The sequence below is a fragment of the Triturus cristatus genome, chromosome 12 (genome assembly GCF_964204655.1).
Source record: "Triturus cristatus chromosome 12, aTriCri1.1, whole genome shotgun sequence".
Lineage (NCBI taxonomy): Eukaryota > Metazoa > Chordata > Amphibia > Caudata > Salamandridae > Triturus > Triturus cristatus.
Window position 1 is genome coordinate 397,852,667 of NC_140595.1, and position 24,105 is coordinate 397,876,771.

Here is a 24,105-nt window from a genome sequence, read left to right on the forward strand (position 1 = left end):
CCTTATTGACCACTGTTCGCTCTTTCAAAGTGTCTGCCCTTGCGACTACATCAATTCTCTTCTCAGCCCTCCTCAAGGTCTCATGATTGTAGCCTCTGTTCTTAAATCCAGCTAAGGTGCTCCTTTTGTGTGATTTAAAATTAATGTTTGTGCTGCAGTTACGCCTCACCCTCACCAATTCTCCATATGGGATAGACCGAATTTGGTGTTGTGGGTGTGAACTGGATGCGTGGAGTATAGAGTTACATGCTGTTTCTTTCCTGAGCAGTCTACTTTGTAAGCATTTGTCTTTTACATAAAATTCCACGTCCAGAAATGAGATCTTATCTTTACTCTGTTCTGAGGTAAAATGAATGTTATATTCATTTGAATTGAGATGTCTGATAAAGTCAGTAAGTTTAGTCTGGGATCCTGTCCATATCATGAAATCTCTGGAAGTGAGGACGAGGACATGGGACAATAACTAATATGTTAAGTAAGAGGTTGCATTGTTCTTTGATCGAGACGAGTGTAGATAGTGTGAGACTTTGGGTTGTTGTTTTGGAAGCCCGTCACTGTGAACTTCTTTTGAATATCCATGGATTTATCTTTATAATTTACAGACTAGTGCTACACACACGTTACGTTGGGAACTAGATTGTGAGACTCCATTGTCCCCGTCCAGGATTAGACCCCCATGTGGTCAGGAATTTTAACCACATTAAAAGTAGGTCTAGTTTTGCTCATGAATGGTATTTTAGATTTAGAACCAGTGGGCCGAGCATTAATACGGTTTCTCTTGGTGTTTTCTCTCCTTACATAATAGAAAACTATTTGGACAGAAATTAGGTAAATATGCTTGGCCATGGGGCCCTGCTGATTGCGTGTAGTACCACAGGTTGGCATGCTGGCGTGATGCTCACTTTGTCACTATGGTTTCGAGGAACGCGTTTTAACTTATTCTCTATATCAAAAAAATCTAAACAAATTGAAAGAACCACCCAGTTGAAGTGACAATCTTCATATCTATCAATAGCATCTTAATATAAAAACTATTTTGATTTAAAGCTCTGCTTCTTTCGATCAGCCATGTTCTGCATTTGAAATGTATTTACATAAGTAGCATTACTTTTTTTTTTTTTTTTTAGACAAATCGGTTTTAAACTATCATGAATATGCTAATTACCTGGGCCCGAATTTAAACCACCTGTCTTTCTGTTTCCCTACCAGCCAGCCCAAACAATTGTGCTTACCTTGTCACAGTTGTCTGTACGAAACTCATTTTCAAAACTAGAATAATCCTCGTTCCAAGATTTATATCATATATCTTTACATATTAACTGCAGTTTCCCAATAAAGATTCCAACGTCAAAATCTCAAACAAGAAAAAGGCTCAAGTAGGAACACCTCCTATCAACCAAATTCGTAATTCTTGGTCATTAAACCATCACACCTGAGGTTTATTAAAGGCACCATTCAGTCAAATATGTTTCCTTTCTACTGAGCAATGTGAGCAAAACCTCTGCTACATCAAAAAAATGACCCAAGTATCCAAATGTATTCATCATTGAATAAGGTAAAAGAGGCAGATTGAAAGAAAGGAAAAATAAAGGAAAAATGAAAGAAAAAATAGAATAAAAGAAAAAAGTAAAAGAGAGAAAAGAGAGAATAAAAGGAAAAGTCAAGAGCGAAATTCAGAAGGAAAGAAACTGAAAAAAGACATTCTGAACACGGATATGCAAAAATAGATAAGGTCATTTTCTATGCCCTATTCTACAGTGTAATACACAATTCCCTATCTAAATTTGAGACCAAAATCTATAATATATGTTTTTAGACACATATATGAAAAAGTGAATGGGGTCTATTTCTACACACTATTCTAATGTGTAATGTACAATTATCTGTCCAAATTGAGACCAAAGTCAGCAGTACATAGTGTCTCATCCGCCAGGTTTCTTTTAAATGCAGATATTGTGTTCTATCACCACCTCTGTGGTGTATTCCAATATGATCAATACCAATATTTGCAATTCTGTACATCTCACTCTCATCATGAATTTCCTTACTATGTTTTTCAGGAGGAGAGCATTAATGTTTTCTTTGATCCTTTCTTTTAATGGTCGAATGGTTGAATCCACATATTGTTTGTTACATGAACAGATAATCTGATAAACACAAAACCTCACATTACAATTGATAAAAGTTCTAATGCTGATTTTTTGGCTTTTGTAAAATTCTCAAACTCTCTTGTTTTATCCATTACAAACTTACAACACGCCCTTGACATCCGTAACACCCTTCCGGGTTTTCTTTAATCCAAGTGCCCACTTTTTGGGGGACGAATCTGTGTGCATCAATGGGACTCAAAAAATGTTTTCAAGTGTCTCTGGTTTCCTAAAGGTGGTCAGGGGGTGTGGATAAGATAGTTTACGTCTTATATCTAATTTCAGTACATCCCAATGCTTCTTCAGCAAATTGTAAATCTTGCCATTTTCTGCCCAAAAGGTTGACATAAATATTATATGTTGTTGATTTGGTAGTTGTTTTTTCTTATCGGATTTTTTAGGTAACACATCTCAAGGGATATTCAGGTTTTTTTTTACAGTTTGTGTCACAGTATTAAGAGGGTAGCCTCTTTCTAACAATCAGTCAGCCTGTTTTACCTGGCTTTGTCTTTTAAATGTAAGTTGAGACCTGGAGAAGGCTACATGTTGTCCCCTCCGGCCAGGCTGACACCAATCCCAGTGGTAGGGGGGCTACCCCAAGAATTGGCGTTGAATGCACACAGGAGGAGGGACTGATAATTTCCCTAGCCACACCTCTGGGTGGACACAAATTTCTGCACAAGGGAGATAGTGTTTCCCTATCCTGGATTTTAGGGGTGACTGGCACTGTGGGATCGTTTGCAGTAAGGAAATAGATTGTGCAAAAAAAGTGTGAATGGTTGCCCATGAAAACATTTACGTAATTTGTTAGGGAGTGTTAAAGGGTCACCACCACTCACTGGTTAGGCCAATCATAAATAGGGCACCCCAAGGAACCCTTCTCAGAAAACATTCTGGACCTGCAGAAGATATAAAGAGGCCTGGGCCTTTTGTCTGTGATCTGCGGAGAGTCCTTAAGGTCTGGACATGCCTCCTCTTGTATCCAGAACAGACAAGTGGACTCCACGGGTCAGTTTGCTGACCTTCTGTGTGCCTACGGGGACACAACAAGCTGAAAAAACACTTTTCCTGAAGTCACCTGTTGACCAGTACCAACTGGATTTGATCTCCTGGAGTAAGTCTTGGCCCCTAGGTGCTGTCCCCAAGGTCCTGAAAGCCATAGTGGTGCTCTAGAAACCCTGGAAAGTTGGAACTTAAAACAGTCTCAGGCTTCCAAAACTTCCAGTGCCATCAGAGGGATCACGCGGCCAAGGTGTCCAATTTAAATGCATCTTTCTCAGATACAGCTTTGGGCTTGCCTCGCTGGATAGTTTTAAGCTCCAAAAATAAAGACTAGGCAAAAGGTAAAATCTTTGATCGGCCTGAACCAGCTTGAGGTATTCGACACGTGCTCTATTGCAGTCAGTCTGAAATACCGCCTAGGTCTCAGTCTACCACTTCCAGAGACTATTATTGCTACTTAGTGCTTAAAACTTTAAAAGCTGATGTCTTTGATTTCTCCCATTGGATTTTGTCATTTTGGTGAAAGTTTGTTTATTCAAATTTTCGCTATTTTTCTAATTGGGTTTGGTGTTTTGACTTATTATTGTTTTGGTACTGTTTACTTTACACATTGCCCTAAGTTAATTCTGTCTGCTATGTGCCATAGCTATCAGGTGGTTGAGCCAAGGATGATTCAGTGATGTTAGGGTTCAACCAGACATGTTAGTGTTATTATTCCTCACGTGGGCAATCACCCACACCAAATAAAGTTCCACTTTCTTTCATTTGAGAACTGGACTACTGGAAAAAGGATGCAGTAGAATCCCTCATTTCATTCACTGGACAAAACCAGCTCAACTTTTTAACGTTTTTATTAAGACATTGATTCCTGAAAACAAAGCTTCCGCCCATACTGTGCATCTGGAATCAGGATTAAAGATGAACACCAAATTGCATAGATCACTGACAGAATATCGAAAACACAAATATCATTTGGACAGAATATGGTGTAAAAAATGTTGAGGACCAAAATATCAAGAAAGTAGGTGCAAATAGGTAAGTATAAATGTACTATTCATAGCGTAAAATCAAGTCCCATGTGGGCTAGATACTCACACCTCCCTCTTGATCCTCTGCTGAGCTTGTGCCTGCCCACAAGCCAGGACAGAAAGCTGATTGTTGATTCGAGCCTTGCTATGCCACTTTGAGCCACATCTTAGACCTGGTTGTCAACAACAATTTGGAACCTGCCTCCTCTTGAACCTTTTCAACAAAGGCAAACCCAAAGGATGTACTAGTCTTCACGGCATCAGCCCCAACGAATCTGGCTTCCATGAAGCAGTTGCACTTTCTCCGCAGATCTGCCTCTACTTGAGGAACAATCGCCTCTATCATCTTTGTCTAGTTCTTCATCTACAGCCTGGAACCTTCTTGGAATGTTGCTAGCCTCAGTTCCAAGATGCAGACCTGGACTGGGGGACATTTATTGATTCCTATGACATTTGTATTCTGCAGGAACTCTTGTGTGTTGAGCCAGTACACAGGTCCGAGTTTACTACTTTCTTTGTACAGCTACTTCCGGTGGAAGGGGTCCACCAGCAGGCGGTCTAATTATGTGGATTAAAAATTCATTAGCCCTCATTATTATGGGGTGCGTTGGGGGTGTCTCTTGCTGGGGGTGGGTCCTTATGTTGTTTTTAATATTTACAATAGGCCGGGGGTGGCAACATGTTATCCAGCTCCCTACATGCCTTAGAAATTACTATAGATTCCTCTCCCACAACTTCATAAGGTAATCGCCTCTGGCAATTTTAATGTCATCTTTGAACCCTTAGGCTTCGTGCCTTTTAATCTAACAGAAAAAAGATGCTGCTTGGGGCATTCCACAGGTAGATCTGGTCACTGTAAAGAGATGCGACTTCGTTGCCAACCAGTTGCTTTCATTTTGGCCTTTGGGCCTGTAATGGTAAATCTACCTCGGATCGTAGGGGTGCCCTCACATTCAAGAGCATGTCGCAAAAGAGCCGCATTGATTATATATTTCTGTCATTGCAGCTGTGGCCCTCTCTCACAGACTTTGCGGTCATAGAGCGCTTCGATAGTGATCACAATGCTCTCCATTTGATCTTTAGAAGGCCTAGGTATGGTGACCAGCAGGGCCGCAGCTCCAAATCTAGGGTTGAACTCATGAATAATATTCGGGCCCTATAATGGGAGGTGGTTCGCAATTACCCTGATAGGTTGGCCCAGATCTACAGTGGCTGATACTATGGAGTTAATGGGTGGCAGTGGATCAAGAACTCCTGACCTTCTGTCTATCACCAAGCACCATGAAAAGTTGTTTAGGTCATTTGAAGACCTACTATGCAAGGTTGTTCGCAGGGCTTCCAGGGTGTACATGCCTTGTGCATAGTTCAATAGTCACTGCAGGAGACTAAGACACACCCTTATTCAAAGTCTGAAAGATGGAAACAAGCAAGTCATCCCATGTGTCAGAAAGGATTATAAGGATACACTTGCCCAGGCTAAACTGGATTGGGAACATGAGCTGAGGGAGGACCTAGCTGCAGCCTCCAGGACCGGGGATATCAAGGCATTCTGGGGGATAGTGGCTCATGGTAACCGCAAAGCTGTTACCAATGTTGATTACAACCACCAAGCCCAGACCTGGATGGACCATTTCTCGAATATCTTTGCAGCCAAATCCACCTGTGAGAACAGAGAAATGGAAACTGTTACCACCTGTCCTGGTAGCAGAAGTAGCCCTCTGACCTTTGAGTATAAGGATGTTGTGGAGGCAATTATGGCTCTTCCCGCACATAAAGCCCTGGGTCCCAATTCTATCCCAGGGGACTTATTTAGGGCCGAACCTCTGATATGGGCCTCATATTTCCAGCGGATATTCTGCTCCTTGTTGGAAGTTAACCCTATCTCAGGGTATTGGCAAACCACCAAGACTTTACTGATTTACAAAAAAGGCAGTAAAGATGATCCAGTAAACTACAGACCCATCAGCATCATTGACTTCTCACAGAAACATTTTTCTCCTCTCATTCTGGGGTCAATCTGGGGTAGCGATCGCACTAGGTCATGGACAACTCCATTCTTTCTGAGTTCCAGGCAGGCTTTAGAAATAGGGTCAGCACAGTGGACCAAATTCTCTGCTTTTGTTGCCTCTTTTGGGAAAACTTGAATGCTTGACAAAGGCCACTTATATGTTGTTTTTGTCGAGATAAGATCAGCCTTTGATTACATCCTAAAGGGTAAGGTGTGGGAGGTTTTGAAGGAGATAGCTGTCCTGACAACTTTTTGTCTGTTTTAATCAGGCTACATATGCATAACATGGCCAGGGTTAGAGATGGCAATAGAGGTGTGCTTACTGACCCTTTTAACATTCAATCTGGTGTCCGCCAGGGTTGTGTGCTGGCCCCCACATTGTTCACGCTCTACAATAGTTTGAAAACTCAATTTTCACTGGCAATGATGCACCTAAGTTGGGCCTCCATAAAACTGCTACGCTGCTTTTTGCAGAAGACATGCTACTAATATCCAAACTACGCATGGTCTGCAGGCAATAGTAGACCACTTTCTAAATGTTTGCAGTGCACTAGGCTTTGAGCTCACCATCAATAAAAACAAATTCATAGTGCTCAATTCTTATAAATCAGCCAGGGTTAAGATCATGGTGCAGGGTGTTTCACTTGAACAAGTTCAGGAGTTTGTGTACTTCGGGGTATGTTTAACTCATAAAATGAACTGGTCCACACACAAGAAAAAGCGCAATAAAACTCCAACAAGAAGCTGGGGTTGTGTCTAAACTACGCAAGAAGGGCCATGCATGCGCTCTTGCCCCAGTGGTGGAAATTTACAATTGTAAAGTGAAAAGCTCAGCCATGTATGGGGCAGAACTCTGGGGTTCATTCTAGGTCTGATGAACTCTGTAAAATAGAAAACAGGTTTGTGAGGAGTGTCCTTAACCTTCCACAGAATGCCCCTCTCTTCCCCAACTCCTAGCCATGGGTTTTTATGCTATTAATCAAGCGATCAGGATTGACTTATCATGTATTGGCATGGAATTTGGTCTACAGAGGAACTGGAATCCTACTGAGCTTTGAGCAAGGCATTTTAAGTTACCCAGGGTATGAGAAGAACACCTGGCTTTCTTATATCAAGTCCAACCTTTAGAAACTAGGTATGCCCTCTCTTAAGGATTCACTGGGCACATCTAAGTCTGTTTCCTGCTCCTTGATTAAAAATTGTTGAAAGGAGCAGTTGTGGCTGAGGGATCTAAAAAGCATCAAAGCACGGAGCATGACTGATTCATTTTTGGATATGAAGATTAAACCTGCTTATGAATTGTTTTTCGATACACTCCCTGGCTCTACCTCATTACAACTCTATTTAAAATGGAGGTACGGAATTCTCTCAGTGAAAAGTGTGTTTGTGAAGTGGGGCAAGAAGCATTGTAGGTCAAGAAACTGCCCCTCTTGTAACCTTGTGGAAGTAACCCACCACCACTTTGCTTTTTTTTGCCCTGCTTATGCCAAGCCACGTAAGCAATGGCTAAAACCTTTGTGCAAACTTTTGGGCTTCTGGCAATATGCGCTTGCACTTCGCATCCTACATTCCGATACCAGTGAGGTGACTGTGGTTGCAATGTCTACATTTTTACACGCTCCCTGGCTCTTGTGTCTATTATCTGTGTATTTTCTATTGCACTTTGGATCCAATTTCTTATTCTTTTTTACTCATATTTAACCTGAATTCCATGCTGCTTGTATTCTACTTTTTATGTACTAATGTACTCTTGTGGCATTGACGCTTTTTATACAATGGCTGCCATTTACTGTTTTTAACATTACTTATGTTTCGTCCTGCTTTTATGCTCACATTTTGCATTATTTATGTATTGTATTTTATGGATTATTGCTTACCTATGGAAATTTACCATCACAATATTTTCCTCAATATTTTCAACACAATATTTTGTCCCACGATATTTGTGTTTTAAATATTCTGTCTAAATACTGAATTGCATGAGTGTGTGTGTGAAAGCTAGCTTTTTGAACAACCTGCTTATGCCAAGCCACGTAAGCAATGGCTAAAACCTTTGTGCAAACTTTTGGGCTTCTGGCAATATGCGCTTGCACTTCGCATCCTGCATTCCGATACCAGTGAGGTGACTGTGGTTGCAATGTCTACATTTTTACACGCTCCCTGGCTTTTGTGTCTATTATCTGGGTATTTTTTATTGCACTTTGGATCCAATTTCTTATTCTTTTTTACTCATATTTAACCTGAATTCCATGCTGCTTGTATTCTACTTTTTATGTACTAATGTACTCTTGTGGCATTGACGCTTTTTATACAATGGCTGCCATTTACTGTTTTTAACATTACTTATGTTTCGTCCTGCTTTTATGCTCACATTTTGCATTTTTTATGTATTGTATTTTATGGATTATTGCTTACCTATGGAAATTTACCTTCACAGTATTTTCCTCAATATTTTCAACACAATATTTTGTCCCACGATATTTGTGTTTTCGATATTCTGTCTAAATACTGAATTGCATGAGTGTGTGTGTGAAAGCTAGCTTTTTGAACAACCTGTTAACACCCACTGATTTGAAACATTGGCTTCCAATGTTTCCACTAAGCCTTGGTTTTAGTATCCCACTTGCCACAAGGGATCGGCCGCACCCCAAAAGTGCCTAAATTTTGTCCTGCAGGCTGACAAATTGAGGTATATATTCAGGTAGTTATTTCTGGATAGACCGTTTCCCTTCAAAACGAAGAGCATGCTTTCTGCCCTTAAAAGCGTTTGTTGCTATCTGCCGCAGCTGGTCTCCAAACAACTTTATTCCTGAAGGTGTGATCTTGAAAATACTAATTCTTCAGAATTATCAGCTTTCGCATCCCTTAGCCCCATATCACGTTACAAGAAAATAGCACCCCTCTAGTTAGAGGCATGAAGACCATTGCACAACACATATGACAATAATCTGTCTTGTACCACCTGGCCAAAGAGTTACAAACAAACCTCATCCCTCCCAATTGACTCCATGTTGACCAAGGATTAGGCTGAGTATGCTTATTAATTTACAACTCTTAATGTAAGCCTTGTTCACAGGACTTCCTATTTGCTTATTTACTGCATGTGCTGGTGAACAATCCTCTGGATTGACATTCTCCCAGCCAAAGTGACTAATATGTGTCGATCTTTAATATTAAGATCGAACACTCTGTTTTTCCAACGCATACATATATTACATGAATCTGTGTCTAGACGTGTTGGAAGGTGGATTATTAGTAGGGTTAAGTATGTACCTACCACTAGCACTAAGGCCACCAACGCAATATAAGGTCCAGTCAAGGTCTCAATACATTAGCCCCTGGTTCAACCCTAGGTAGCTGGCAGGCTTAACTCAGGACACAGGTATGTAAAGCATTAAAAAACACCAATACATTAAATAAATAAGACAGCACACACAATAAAAATACCTCACCAATGTAAAAACATAGAAAATATTTTTATCTTTAAAATAACACCAAAGCAACAAAAATTCAATAAAGGGAGCTTTCTAGTGCTTAAAAGCATAAAGCACCTACTTGGATCATATGGTAGCGCTTGACCGGGACAAAGTGAAAGTTTGAGGTCGACCGCAATGGAGCCCTGGACAGATACACTAAGAGGGAAGCCTGGGTCAAAATTTTACCTTCACACTTTTCTGGAAAATTGATGGTGAACAAGGCACTTCGTCAAGCTGGATTCGCAGCAGGTTCGCCACCTCGGTCCCTTTATGGAGCTTTGTTTTAAAACAAGTTGCTCCAAACTTCACCAAGCTTCTTGAACGTCTTCCTGAAGTTCCTTATGGGGGTTCAACGTGTCCAGAACACAAACCCAAGGGTCTAAAAGCTCTGAGATGGTCCTTGCAAGCTTGTGATTACAATTCCCACAATTCCCTCGGCCAAATACTTAAAGGTCCACTGGACGCACTCCAGGCTGGGACTTCTTGAGGGAGGTGGAGTAGGAAAACTTTGTTCACCTGTTGCTTTCAGGGAATTCACTCCTTAATCCTTTTAGAAGCAAGGCAAAGTCATAAGGGCTTTATGTACTTGATATGGAATGGTGCACCGGTAACCTTCTTATCCAAGATGACAAATCAAGCAATTGTAGTGATAGGGGTTCCTTTTTATTTTACTTTCTGATTTTTTTTCCATATAAAACATCCAGCCAACGCGTTTCGTTCAATTTGAATTACTTGAACATTGTCAGGGCTGTAAACAATACATATATACATATGAATACACATACCAGATACATAACACCAGATGACATAAAAAATCAAAACACCAATAATTACTTGTTAAAAAGCATACTATACATAAGTACAAACACATAACTGTCACAGACTCTTTTTTCATTACAACACATGTAATACAAGACGTGAATGGTATCCAGAAAGAAGTTCAGACGTTGACCTACGATGACGCCTATTCAAGTTTGGGATATATCTAATACCTCCAAGATGTCTGCCCTTATTGCTGCATTATGAGGTGTGAACGATTAGGGCTGCTCTGATTTGATTAGTGAGTCTCTACAGGGTCATAATAAGCGGAACGACTTTACTTGAATTTGCTTGATTTTCATCATAAGTTTGGAAGTTTCCAGGATTCTGGGCGTCTTCGGATACTCGTTTTTTTTTAGACAACACTATTGCGTATTTTTGAATGATTATTTTCTCTTTATATGCGATTATAAGTGATACTTAATATGCTGGCTATATTTTAAAATAATAAATTGATATTCTTTTATGACTGCATAGCTATTGGGCCGAGTATTAAGTTGACCCCTCTAATATGGCTGCCACGTTTCCCACGGAATGCACTGTGTGTTGTGCCATGGAACTGTTGGGAACAGCATTGACCAATCAGCTGTGTCGGTGTTTACGGGACTGAAAAATAAAATAAAAAGGAACACCTATCACTTCAATTGATGGTTTTGTCATTTTGGATAAGAAGGTTTCCGGTGCACCATTCCATATCAAGTACAATTTTCTATTCTGCGGAGCAGCTGTACCAAACAACGGCAGGTACGAGAAATGTTGTGCACGGACTAGTTGACCAAGAAGAAACAGAAAGTGAGGTGCAACACCTATGGTCCAAAGTTGTGGTTTTGAAGTGGTTGGTTTGAAAAAGTCATTAGGGCTGTAGTTCCCAGTGTGCAGCAAGAGCAGTCCTTTAGAGTGCAATCCTTTGGGGTGCAGACCAGGGTAACAACAGGGCAGTCCTTCTTCTCCTTGTAGTTTCAGGCAGCAGATCTAAGTTACTATGTAGCACTCACATATTTATTCAATGATCTGGGGCGACAAGCAAGGGGGCTCCCCTGTCGAATGAGGTAAAGGGTGCCACCCAAAAGCATGACAGCTTCCTTCAAAGTGTGCCACATTCTCCTTGAGAATAAGACCTGGCTAAGCCAGCCTACTGGTGTGGCTCATTTCCCTTTTCCTCCAGACCTCCTGCAAACGCCATATCAGGGGCTTCCATCTGGCTGGGGGGTACAGAAAGAAGGGGTGAGCCGTGTTTGCATTCCTTACTGTTCTGCTCTCTTTTAAGCCCACTTTGATCTACCCAGCCCCCTTTCTGGCCTGTTCCCTGCATTTGCAGAGCTCACCCCATCAGCTAACCTCTGTCTCTATGCAGGCCACTTATCACCAGTTTAGCTAAGCCTGCAAAGGATGACCAATCAGGACATGCTGCTAGAAGGCTGGATTTTGGCTCACAGAAAAGAAAGGCCTATAATTTATTTTCTGTATTAGTTATGATACATTCAACAGTAGCAAGTTGTTGGTTTTATCATTACCAATCTTTTAAGTCCTTGAAATCTTATTTTAGCTCACTCCTATCAATAGTTATAGTATTAACATATTCCCATGAGTTTTTTTTCCTCACAAGGGCATATAAAACATATTTTGTCTCTGCTTATAAGTACATGGCACCCCACCCCTGTGGCACCTAGGGGAGACATGAGGGGTGACTTATATGTACACATAAGGTAGATTAACACTTTGGAAGTACCTTTAATTCCAAAGCCGAATTTACATAGAACTCACTTTTAAAGACAGTCTGCAAAGCAGGGCTGCCTTTAAAAATGACAGTAAGCAGCACAGCAGTGCACACTCTAGTGCAGGACATCTACTAGGCCTCTAAACCTCTCTGCCCTATTATATACTAGGGCAAAAAAAATATTTAATGGACAGAATGCTGAACGATGTCATACATTCACCCCAGTACAGAGATCTGGGCCTAAATCCATGCCATTCCAGTTTAGACCCAGCCAAATGCAAATCAGTCTTGACACTCTTCCCCGTGGGAATAGTCCACCTGAACTGCCAGGCCAGGTCCTCCCTGGACTGGAAACAAACATTGTAGGATCGGTTTTGGGATATCACCCCTCATCAGCCAGGCTAGCTTGACTCCAGAGGCATGGAGAGCATGGGACAAAAGGCTAGGCATACCCGACACACTTATGACGAGAAAGCAAAATACACACAAATGATGTACGGAATGCAGAACAAAACAAAACATTTACCCCAGTCAAGAGATCTGGGTGAAATCCAACTGGGAGGGCATAGGGAGCAAAAAACTATGAATTTAGGCACAGATCTCTGTACTGGGGTGTATGTATGACATTGTTCAGCATTCTGTCCATCAATCCGTTGGAGCATCACCCCAATTAAATGACCCCAAAGTCCCAGAGCTTAAAAATCCAATGGTCATTTATTGCCATTTTATTTTTCATCCACCAGTCACGAACAAAGAGTTGGGATGGGGCGGGCCTGCTGATTGGCACGAGCAGCAGGGAGGAAGGTGGGCTGTTTGTGCACGGTTTAAAATGTGCATGTCCGTTTGGCCAGCCGTCTTGAGCCAGACAGCCACACATGTGCACTTTAAACCTCTCAAACCAACTGTCAAAGACAGCTAGGTTGAGAGTAAGTGCAGGCCTCCAGTGCGCTCCCTCCAATCAGGGAGCTGCTCACATGCTGTGGAGTTGTAGCATCCAGTTCCAGTTTCTGAGGTGAAAGACGAGGTCCGGAGTGGAGGACGTCATTTTGGTGTTTTAACTTTTAATATTATTCTTATTCTTACTTGCGCACAACCCCCATGTAGATGCCAACGCCCATTAGTGCTGCTCCAGTCCAGGTTTTTCTTTGAATTCTGAGACTTGTAGTCTTGTTTATTACATTATATAAAGGTACAAGTCCCAAAATTCACATGGACTGGAGAAGCACATCATGCATGATAGGCCTGGAAACTTGGCAGCTATGCGTATTACCAAAACAAAGACAATATGTTGTGTTCACAATACCCTCCCAACTAACTACCCAAGTAGGCAAGCACTTTAGCACCCCAAATAGGGATAGTAAGCTCTATATGAATTTTACAATAGACTATATACTAATGTATTTAATTAGAAAATGTCATTTGAGCCGCGTTTCAATGTTTAACAATGCCGATCATGAAAGGAGTTATGCGATCGCCTTACAAGAAAAACACTCTTCAACACTGACACGGCTCACAACTTTTCGCTAGTCCAACTGCAAATTCTATGTAGACTTCCGGTTAACTGAGGCAATTTCCTTCCTCACTTAGCAACCGACAGTGACGCGCCGAGCTACGGTTTGTTGACTGTTAGTCCCGACGGAGTTTCCGCAATGGTAAACCTGCTTTTGTATTAATTTAATCCCTTGACAAATAAAATGCCGGCGTGTGGGAGTGTAATGCGTTTCGCTTTTGAGTCTGCGGCGTGGGCAAGGAGGAGCCGTCCTCCCTGAAGGCCGTTTCCGTGTTTCTTTTTTGCACGCTGCCGGTCATCTTGCAGCTGGCCTCCACCTGGCTTTCCACACGCCCCCCTTTCAGGACGGCTCGGCTTTTTTCGCCTAGATTGAGTTAATGCAAAAACGAACGGCTCTAGCTGTTTAAAGAAATAGTGTTTTTAAAGTTTTTTTTATTTTGTTTCTGTGCTAGGTGTGTCAACGTTACTTTGGTACAGGTGACCGGGTGACTTGGGGCACGTTGTTTTAATATAAAACAAAAATGTAGGTTTGTTTGAAATGGAGTATTTCTGTATAGTTTCTAGGGTGTGAGCATCACAGTTCTGAGGTTTTTAAATTTTGTCGGTGTTGCGATTATAAACAAACGACTGTTCACCTCGTTCCTATCTGTGAAGTAAGCTTAATGCATCATTAAAAAGACGGAGTAAATCGCGAAGTTTATCCTAAGGTATTTGTGGGAAAATTTAACGAAGTGAATTTAGTTTGTGTTGTCTGAGAAAGAAAGTGACAATGTCTTGTTACTATGATTGCATTTAAAGAGGTTCACATTTGCTGTGGCAATTACGAAAGTAAAGTAGTACAGATTATGTGTATGTTGTCTCGAGATTAGATTTATCTATCCTTAGAACTGGCAAGAACGAGTTGAATGTCATCGTACTCAGTTACATATCAATATGCAAAATCAAATCTTAATAGGGTGAACTTTTTTGTAAGACTATTCCATAGCTGCCAAGGTTTAAGACTGCTTTTGTGTGACATTTTCATAATTTCATTGTAATTATAAGTGACATTCAACGACTATGAGTGACACTTTCTCGCGAGCAGAAATCAAGCTATGAAGACATGGAAAACATATAAATATCAGAAATTGCACCCATTTGAGCAACTAAAACTGGTTCAAAGCACCAACAACAGCTGCCAAGTTTGCAGACTGCTTAATTGTGTCATTTTGGTGGTTTTAGTGTGCATATGAGCAGGGCCATTGGAATTATGAGATTTTGTGGCTGCAGTGATTCCCAACTAATTGTTGATTTGCCCCACTTGCTACATAATCCATAGTCTGCTGCATAATCTGCAGATTTTAACAACAAAGTGTGTTTCTAGCTCAAGCAGTTCAAAAGTTAGTAAAAACACAGCAGCAGCTGTTGCCGAGTATAATTCCGCATAACTTGCTTTTCTTGCTGCATAATTTACTCAATCCTGCTGCATAATTTGACCTTCCCTTGCTTCATAATTCCAGTGGCCCTGCGTATGATTGTCATTCTACTGTCAAATGAACGACACTTTCTCACAAGAAAATTAAAGCAGTAATTAACCATTGCCAAGATCTGTGAAAGGGCTTCTGGTCTTCGGAGTGTCTGATCGCTCCTGTTCTCTCCTCACACTGCTTTCATCCGCAGTCTTTCACAGTTAGCCACTTTTTGCCTCTTTTTTTTTTCTCCGCTTCTTTTTGAAATCCTTAATCTTGTGTAATCTCGTTCCTCATCCTCACCTGTTTTTCACTGAGTCCTGCGTGCACCACTTGTATGACCCAATCACCACATATGAACCCACTCTCTCTTTCCTTAACTTTAAACACACAATTTTAGTTTTTAATCAGTGTTTCAGAATGTGCATATTACTCCTTCACACACTTTTATCTAAAATAGAAATCACAATTGGCATATATGTGAACATCTCTCCGCAGAGAAGCCAAGGGTCTGACAGTCTGAACACATTTTTTCGACCCACAAGCAAGCACTGTGAAAATCTCTCTATGCCTTCAGCCTAAGCCACACAGCGCTCTATCATGCCATATAATAGGCACCCCCACTCATAAGCTTTAACTAACTCAGACACCTATAACAAACCAAAACAGTAGAAAAGGCCCATCTGTTTCCTAAAAATACTACAGAAACATCATCCTATGGAAAATGCAAATACTTTTAGGGAATGTAAGTTAAAGTCAAATTTGTTTTAAGGGTTTGGATTTCCTAATAATGCATCACTCTGGGGTACTGTGCCGCCATGAAATATAGGTCAAAAAAGTTCCCAGGCGCAAATCGATACATTTTTACTTCTCTGTCACACCAAACCCAATGCTGTGTGGTGAGAGTGCCACGGGGCTATCTCAAACATGGAGTGGCTCCATTACCTCGAGTCAGCCAATGTCTCTTGCCTTTCCACATGATGACGGCTTTGCACAGCAGCTTCATCGCAGGGTGGCAGGTCCTGGCAGAGGCGATCGGACTGAGATCTGTCCCAGAGATATCGCTGTCTACCCTGCTACAGGCACGCTCATACACAACAGCCTACATGATTGCGTAGGTGATGTGAGCATGAGCAGTATGAAAAAAAACATTACGGATTTAAAGAATATCTAATGCAAATCATGGAGTGCAATATAAAGTAAATCGCTGGATTATTGCTGAATTAGTTTACCAAGAGGCAGGTTGCTGCTGGTTTATTCAGTTTAGTTCGGGAGCTTGTTGCAAACATGACGGTCACAGGCTTTGACCTGTTCTCTCCAGAATTCAGAGCGTAGGGAGGACCAACTCCACCCTCATGTCACTGACCAGGTTGGATACATTAACTGCAGTGGCGCTGGAACCATCACGTGAGGCTGGGTGGGCTTGGCACTTAATAGTTTATGATTTAGTAAGACCCCTCTGAGGCTCTGTCACAATAAAGCCTTCTGCAGCCAGATAAATGAAACAGTGGTACACGTGCATATCTGAGGGGCAGTGTGCCACAATACAATTTGTTTTTACCACGCAGCGCCAAACCAATGTTTCTTATTGAAGTCTTAGACTTTACTAGGGTCACCATGGCAACGTGTGAGTGCCTCAGCTTCAGGATATTAAGCTGTAAAAAGCGCAGGAATTTCCCACGCAGGCCGTTTTTATTTAGCCAGGGAGCACCTCTCATAATCCCCCAGTGTGTCAGGGAGATTTGTAAATGCATGACTAATGCATTTTAGTGCAGTGAAGCAGCCACCAGCACCAAAATGCGTTAGTCTAACACCTGATGCATGGTACTTGGCAGGGCTGCTATTCTTTAGCAATGCTTATCAGTCTTCTGTCTCCAATAACCTAAGTAGCATGGAAACTGCTAGAGCCCACAAGGACTCTCCTTGATGTTTCAAATCTTTACATACACCCACTGGGGAGAGGTTGTGACCTAATGGGCTAGGGCAGTTGATCTCAAATCTAGGGAACCATGTTCGAGTCTCGGCAATGACGCTCAACATCCTGTGATTCTGGGCAAATCACTTAATCTCCCGTGCTTAACAAAAATGAATGTGTCCTTGTTTAGTGTAACTGGTGCTCATGTAAAGCGCTCTGATACCTTCGGGTCAAGTTTGTGCTATCTAAAACAAAAAAACTAAAAATATAACAACTGGCACCATGGGGAATCCTCTAGGCTCAGGAGAGGTTGATGGATCTTTTCCACCGTGCTCAGAATTAGAGCTCTCTAAAAAAATAAAGTCATCAAAACATAGTGGAAATTTATAATTTGGGCTAAGTCAATGATGAGGTTAAAATGGTTTTAAAGGCTTTATTTTATGTATTAAGATTAGAATCTCAAATATCTTTGTTCAGTTTAGTAATTTACATAAATAGGTAAAGATTAGAAATCAATAATCAAGACGCGTTCCGTTAAGAAACCCAATAAACATACTAAGGGACATATTCTAAAAAAGCACCCATAAAAAGTTCTGTTGGAAAAGAGCAGTAAATAAAGGACAAACTTCTCATGAAGAGTAGTTCTGGGAAAATTAGTCGAGTTTCCCTAAATTGCAGGAGCAACTGTTTTAAAATAGGGATCTGTGCAGTGGTATTAATTCCAAATTAATAAAGAAATCACGTAAGGAAATCAACTCTCGACACTCAAGAGTTTCGGGCAAAGGAGAAATCCAGTGGCAAGACTACCAGACGGGTCAAGGGAAAGTAAAGGTGTGGAGTTCTAACAAGCTAGAAACACTTGTTATTATAACCTTTCAACACATATATCAAATCTTTAAAAATGCCTTCACTTGATGTTCGATCAGAACAGCTCGGTGGTGTTGTCAGTCATATAAAGCACCTTCCTTATAGGAAACCCACAGCAGGCAACTCGGTTTTACATGCAACTAGCAGTCGTCCCATCAGACTAGTTAACAGCATCCCTTATGGAGAATTATTACGGATCAAACGAAACAGCTCTAGAGATGTAGACTTCCAAAAGGCAGCAGTAGAAAGCATAGAAAGATTTGAGAAGAGAGGCTATTAAAAGAAAATACTAACAAGAGCAAAGAACAGAGTAGACAATAAACAGAGGCAGGACTTGCTTAATGAAATGACAAAAACGAAAGTGGAGACAACCCAAAATAATTTCAGGATGATCACCAATTTTATGTGCTGCAAAGAACATAAAGCGAATTTTGCAAAAGAATTGGCGGATCCTGAAATCAGATGTGGGTACAGGCTAGGTTAGGAAAGCACGGTCAATCAGGGATGCATTAGTAGAAAGTCATCTGTCTAGGAAACAACCAAATCTATTATTGCACAAACTGAAAGACTTTTTTCCATGTGGCAAGTGTAAAGCCTGTACCCATAGCAATAAGGTATTTACCTATAAATTCCCGGGTATACAGAAACCAAAAAGGATTAAGAAATTCATGAATTGTCACACAACACGCACCTTTATTGCCTAGTGTGCCCTTGCCAACTTAAGTTAGTGTGAATTACCATCCATCCCACTAAGGTGGGGATCTGGAACATTTGAGGGCGATTAATAATAGAGATATTACTTATCAAGTTGCCAGACATTTCGAATCCCTCCATCAGAGTAATAGAAATCTGCTTAAGTTCTTCTGTCTGGACACAGTACCTCAGGATGTGAGAGGTGGGGACAGAGAGTTGAAACTTCGAAGATTGGAGTCTAGGTATATAATAGATTGGCAAACAAAACACCTGTGGGGTTGAATAGTAGTGAAGAATTGGGGGTACATTTGTAAATAAAAGAAGAATGGGAAGAGTAAAAAAGATAGGAGAAAGTTGTTTTTGAATGAGAAATATTACTGACTTTTTGTGTATCAATCGAAGCAGATCAAAAACAACAATGTGATGAGAACATAAGCCCATTCAGGGCATGATAGATATATAGCACGACCAGAAAACCAGAATGAGTGAAGCCCATCTATGGGCATGATTGAGGGATAAAATATATGAGCCAAGTGCCCTGGAGAAAGTGACAATTAGTTCATTAAAACGTCAATAATATGCAAGAAGTAAATACTTTTAAAATAATGGCATGAGCCACTGTTATACTTTTGTGCTAATTGATTTGAGAAAAACATTTAAATGAAATGTGAAATGAATGAACGCGCTAAAAGATGGCGCTTATAGTGAATGAACAATGAAGTCCGTCTTTGATGTTATGAACTTGACTTGATTGATGTTGATTTAAAAAGAGAGAAAATATGGCAGCCGCCTACATTGAGAAAGGTGCTTAGCCAAAATGCGTCTGTGTGCACGAAAAGTCCAATAAATTGTATATTTTTTCTCCCATGAGTGCTGGTCCCAGTTTCTTCTTGAGCAAGATATATAAAATATTTATTCGGTTATCATTAACCATCAAATTGTACACAGACAGAAAGGACAGTGAGAATAAAATATAAAAGCATTAAGTATACAATAACAATCCATGTGTACTTCATCCAAGTTCAGAGAGAGAATATATTTATCAAGTAATAATAGTCCTGTCGTGTTCTATAATAAAATCGATGCAAAGCGCGTCTTCGATTTCATAGAGTAAAAGTACACCCATAGCAGCATCGTAACCGTTCTTAAAACAACATTTTGGCAGAGACAGTACGGGGTAAATCAGTGCAAATAACTCCACACAGGAGACAGTGCAAATTGCGACCAGCAATCATGTGCTAAAAGAGCAAGAGATTTTCAGTTACAGTTTCCCAATAAAATCTCTCAATGTGAAACATATAAATATAGTATAAAAATCCCAAACAACTTAAAAAAATTGGGCGAAAAAAGAAAGAAAGAATTACTTTTACGATGTACCAGATTGCCTGTAAGAACCTGATTACTGCAAATACTATTTTGGAGTAGTATCACTTTTTAAAATTCTAAAAGCTACCAGGTGTCTGGATGTTCTCCTATCGCGGCAAATTAGACGAATCCATTTGCGGCAGAAATTGTGGTACTCAGGGCAGAAATACATTATATGTATCTCATTCCTGTCTCTCAAGCCACACGCTAGGCAAGTACTAGAGTCTTGTTCCAAGTGCCATTTGTAAGTAAATAATCTCAAAGGGAGGGTCCCATGTTGAAATCGTATATACAGGCTCCTAGCTAGAGGAGAGGATACTAAATCTAAAAATTACTCAAAAACCGGAAAATACTTCAAATCTAGAAACAAATTGGTCAAAGAACCATTTTAGCTATTTGTTATGTAGCCATCATTTATATAAGCCCAATAGCGAGCCTTCAGAATGCTAAAGGTCTGCTTTGCGAATTACAGTTGGCTCGTCCCAGTAGCTTTGTAAACCCAATTTCCACAACTAAGCACAAAGAAATTTAACCCAAGGGAGAGTCCAAGCTCCTGGAACTTTTAATAAGTCTATAAGCGAATCTTTGTAATTTCCTAATTCGGTGTAGCCCAAAGGCGGACCCAGTACACAATTTCTTTTTTAAAACAACCAGGCCAGTAATTCTTTTCAGTCCCACATCAAAATATAATGGGGTAAGGGGTGAGCTAGATGGAACGGAAAGCAGCTTCCTAACAGAATAGTTTTCAGCTATAGTTAGCAGGTGAGTGTCAACACAATCCCAGATCTCAGCAACATAAAGCGCCAGATCTTGAGGTTTCGCACAATAAATTTCCAATTTCCTTGCCCTTTCCAAGCACCATATATTTGGTTTTGTTCACGTTTAGCTCCAGTCCACTAGATATGCAAAATAATAAAAATAATCAATTAAAATTTGGAGCCCAGTAGGTGTCTTGGAAATAAGAAGGGAATCATCGGCAAAAAGAAGAATTGGTATCTTTCTGTTGTTCAAGACAGGGGAATAATATCTGCATTCTTCCAAAGCATCTGCAACATCATTCATATATAGAGAGAACAGTGTTGGCGCAAGAACACAGCACTGGCGCATGCCTCACTCAATGGAGATACGGTCAGGCAATTCTCCATTTGGGCCCCAACGAACTTGAGTGTAATTTTCCTCATGTAATTTACTTATAAATTGGATAAGATTACCTGGGGCTCCCATGTTTATCAAAACTCACCATAAGTTTGAGCGTGGGATAAGATGGGACGCGGCTCTTAAATATACGAATGCCACGTAAAGCTTTTGTTTTGTATTCAAACAAATGTCCCATATACAATTGTGAACCTTAAAATCTAATCAATTGTCCTAACCTTTGCCCTAAAACCTGCCTGGAGAGAAGATATATATATATATATATATATATATGATCTACTGGCGGTCGCCAGTAGATAGTTATAGTTAGGACCGAGTTCCCATAGGAAATCTGAAAATTCTATTTTGAATAACTTTGGCGCCGGTTGACTTATCTTCGCGAAGTTTTCAAAACTAATGGGGCGCTCCGCTCAGCTCCTACCCTGAAAGTCTTGGGGTGATTCGTCAAGCGGGGGCCGAGCAAAAAGGGGGGTCCCAAAACACGTTTTTCCCCATGCATTTTCCCATAGGACCTTTAGTCGAAGGTACAGCCTGAACGGCTGAACAGAATTACTTGAAATTTGGCAAAGAGGTAGTCCTCAGGTCAGGCATGTGCCTTTTGCATATATGGTGTAAATTCGTTCAGTAGTTCCTGAGAGAATCAAAAGTAAAATCACATATATATCTGGGCGGAGCCTAACCACACATCTCGTCGTGAGATCTGATTGGCTGTCAGCACTTCATCCAAGAAGTGTTGGCAGCCATCTTGGGACCAATATACATGATAGCACCTAATTAAAAAGCATTGCAGTTAATAGAAGGTTTTAAGACTTTAGTTACATTATAAATCATTTGTTGATGGTACCATACTCATTTTAGGAATTGTGGTGTGTTCTAAGGTGATTTTACCACGTGAAAAAGCCTTCTGCTGTGATATCATGAATCATGTTTGAGAGAAAACTATTTTCTCATGCTTTTCCCACAGAGGTTTGGAAGGTGATCTATAAGCTAAACTGAGAGCATATTTTCTGTAAATTCACATTATCTTTCTCAGTCATGTGAGAATGAAGTCTGACATTCTCAGTAAAACATGTACATCCAACAAGGGCAGAGACTGTCAGTTGATTCCTTTGTGTTCTACTGCAGCTTCCCAGAATGTTCTAAAGAACAACTAGAGCGCTAACAGTCCTACTTATGACAAACGTATAGCACACCTGAAGCCATCTTGGTTGGCATAAAGTGGTAACTCTTAAAACATTTAATTTAAAAAGGAACAAAATGAGGGGGTTCATTTTGCCATAGAAAGTATGATTAGTGCTGCAGAAAGAAAAATTAGGGCACATTTTGAGTGACTTCTCAAATCCTCTTCTATTTCATTAAAAAATTCTGACATGCAGACTGAAACATGCACTTTCAATACCAGCAGCAGACTTCCCTGGTGAGCAGTAGCTTTACTACAGTGATCTAATAAGCAACTAGAGTGCTAACATTCTGAATTTATGGCAAATGTGTGACACATGTGAATGCCTTCTTGATGGAATCAAAGTAAAAAACTGAAAGTATTTCCTACTGAGGAGACTGTAGTAAATGAGGAAATTAGGAAACATCATAACAAATAAGTCTCCCAAAATGGCCACCAGAGACAAAAGAGCCCAAATGTAGCCCAAATATCACCCAGATGTAGCCCAAGTATAGCCCAATCACAGAATGTCCCAGAGTGTTCTAACGAACAACTAGAGCGCTAACAGTCTTACTTATGACAAAAGTATGGTACACCTGAAGCCATCTTGATTGGAATAAAGTGGTAACACTTAAAACATTTAATTTACAAAGGAACAAAATGAGGGGGTTCAAATCCTCTTCTATTTCATAAAAAAATTCTGACATGCAGACTGAAACATGCACTTTGAATACCATCAGCAGACTTCCCCGGTGAGCAGTAGTTTTACTACAGTGATCTAATGAGCAACTAGAGTGCTAACATTCAGAATTCATGGCAAATGTGTGACACAGCTGAATGCCTTCTTGATTGAACCAAAATAAAAAACTGAAAGTATTCCCACTGAGGAGACTGCAGTAAATGAGGAAATTAGGAAACTTCATAACAAATAAATCTCCCAAGATGGCCACCAGAGACAAAAGAGCCCAAATGCAGCACAAATATCACCCAGATGTAGCCCACATGTAGCCCAATGACAGAAGTGTGCAAAACACTTATTTTTTGTGTATTTGCAGTTTTATATAGTGCAGACGTGTCAGGTATTGGAGTGCTTTACATGAGCATTGGTTACATCACACAAGACCAAATTCATTTTGGTTGTAGACATGGGGAGATTAAATGATTTGACCAGAATCACAGAATGTTGAGCTGAAGCAGAAACTCCAACCTGGTTCCCCAGTTGCAAAGTCTGCAGCTCTGGAAGTAACACCACATCCTCTCCCCTAGGTGCAACATTTAATCAAGTGGTCAACTGGATAAAAAAACATAAAGAATACAAATAATGTAAAAGTTCTTTGTCGCTATTTGAAAACTCAGAAAATATGTCCTCATTTTAGTTTTTTAGAGCACTAACCATAATTTTGATGCAAATAAGACCCTCTCATATATTTAATTTCTAAAGGAAATACTCTAGGTATTACAGTTTTGATTACATCAAGATGACGTCAGGCGTTCCACGCTTTTGTAATAAATATAGAATGTTAGCAATCTAGTTGTTCATTGGGATACTGTTGAGAGGCAGAGGCCAGGGGCACGGACTCTGAAAATTGAAGGCAGGTAGGAGAGTGCAGATGCAACAATTTGACCACACTGAGCAGGCAGGAAGGGCAGTGGCAGCACAACAGACTATGGAGGGCAGTGGAAAGGGGGGCAGGAGCAACAAACCAACAATACAGGACTGGCAAGAGAGGATGTGGCAATATAATACACCATTGTGGGCAGAAGGAAGAGGCAGTGGTAGTACAACCATACATGCC

General features: G+C 40.6%; 1 protein-coding gene across 1 annotated transcript in view; it reads left to right on the top strand.

Moving 5' to 3' along the window:
• The first annotated feature begins 13,766 nt into the window (after window positions 1–13,766).
• DYNLRB2 (dynein light chain roadblock-type 2) overlaps window positions 13,767–24,105 on the top strand; it is a 92,387-nt gene continuing 82,048 nt past the window's right edge. Inside the window, exon 1 of the mRNA XM_085640017.1 lies at window positions 13,767–13,849. Coding sequence (XP_085496143.1) covers window positions 13,847–13,849 — 3 coding nt within the window. The 5' untranslated portion in view covers window positions 13,767–13,846. The remainder of the gene's footprint in view (window positions 13,850–24,105) is intronic.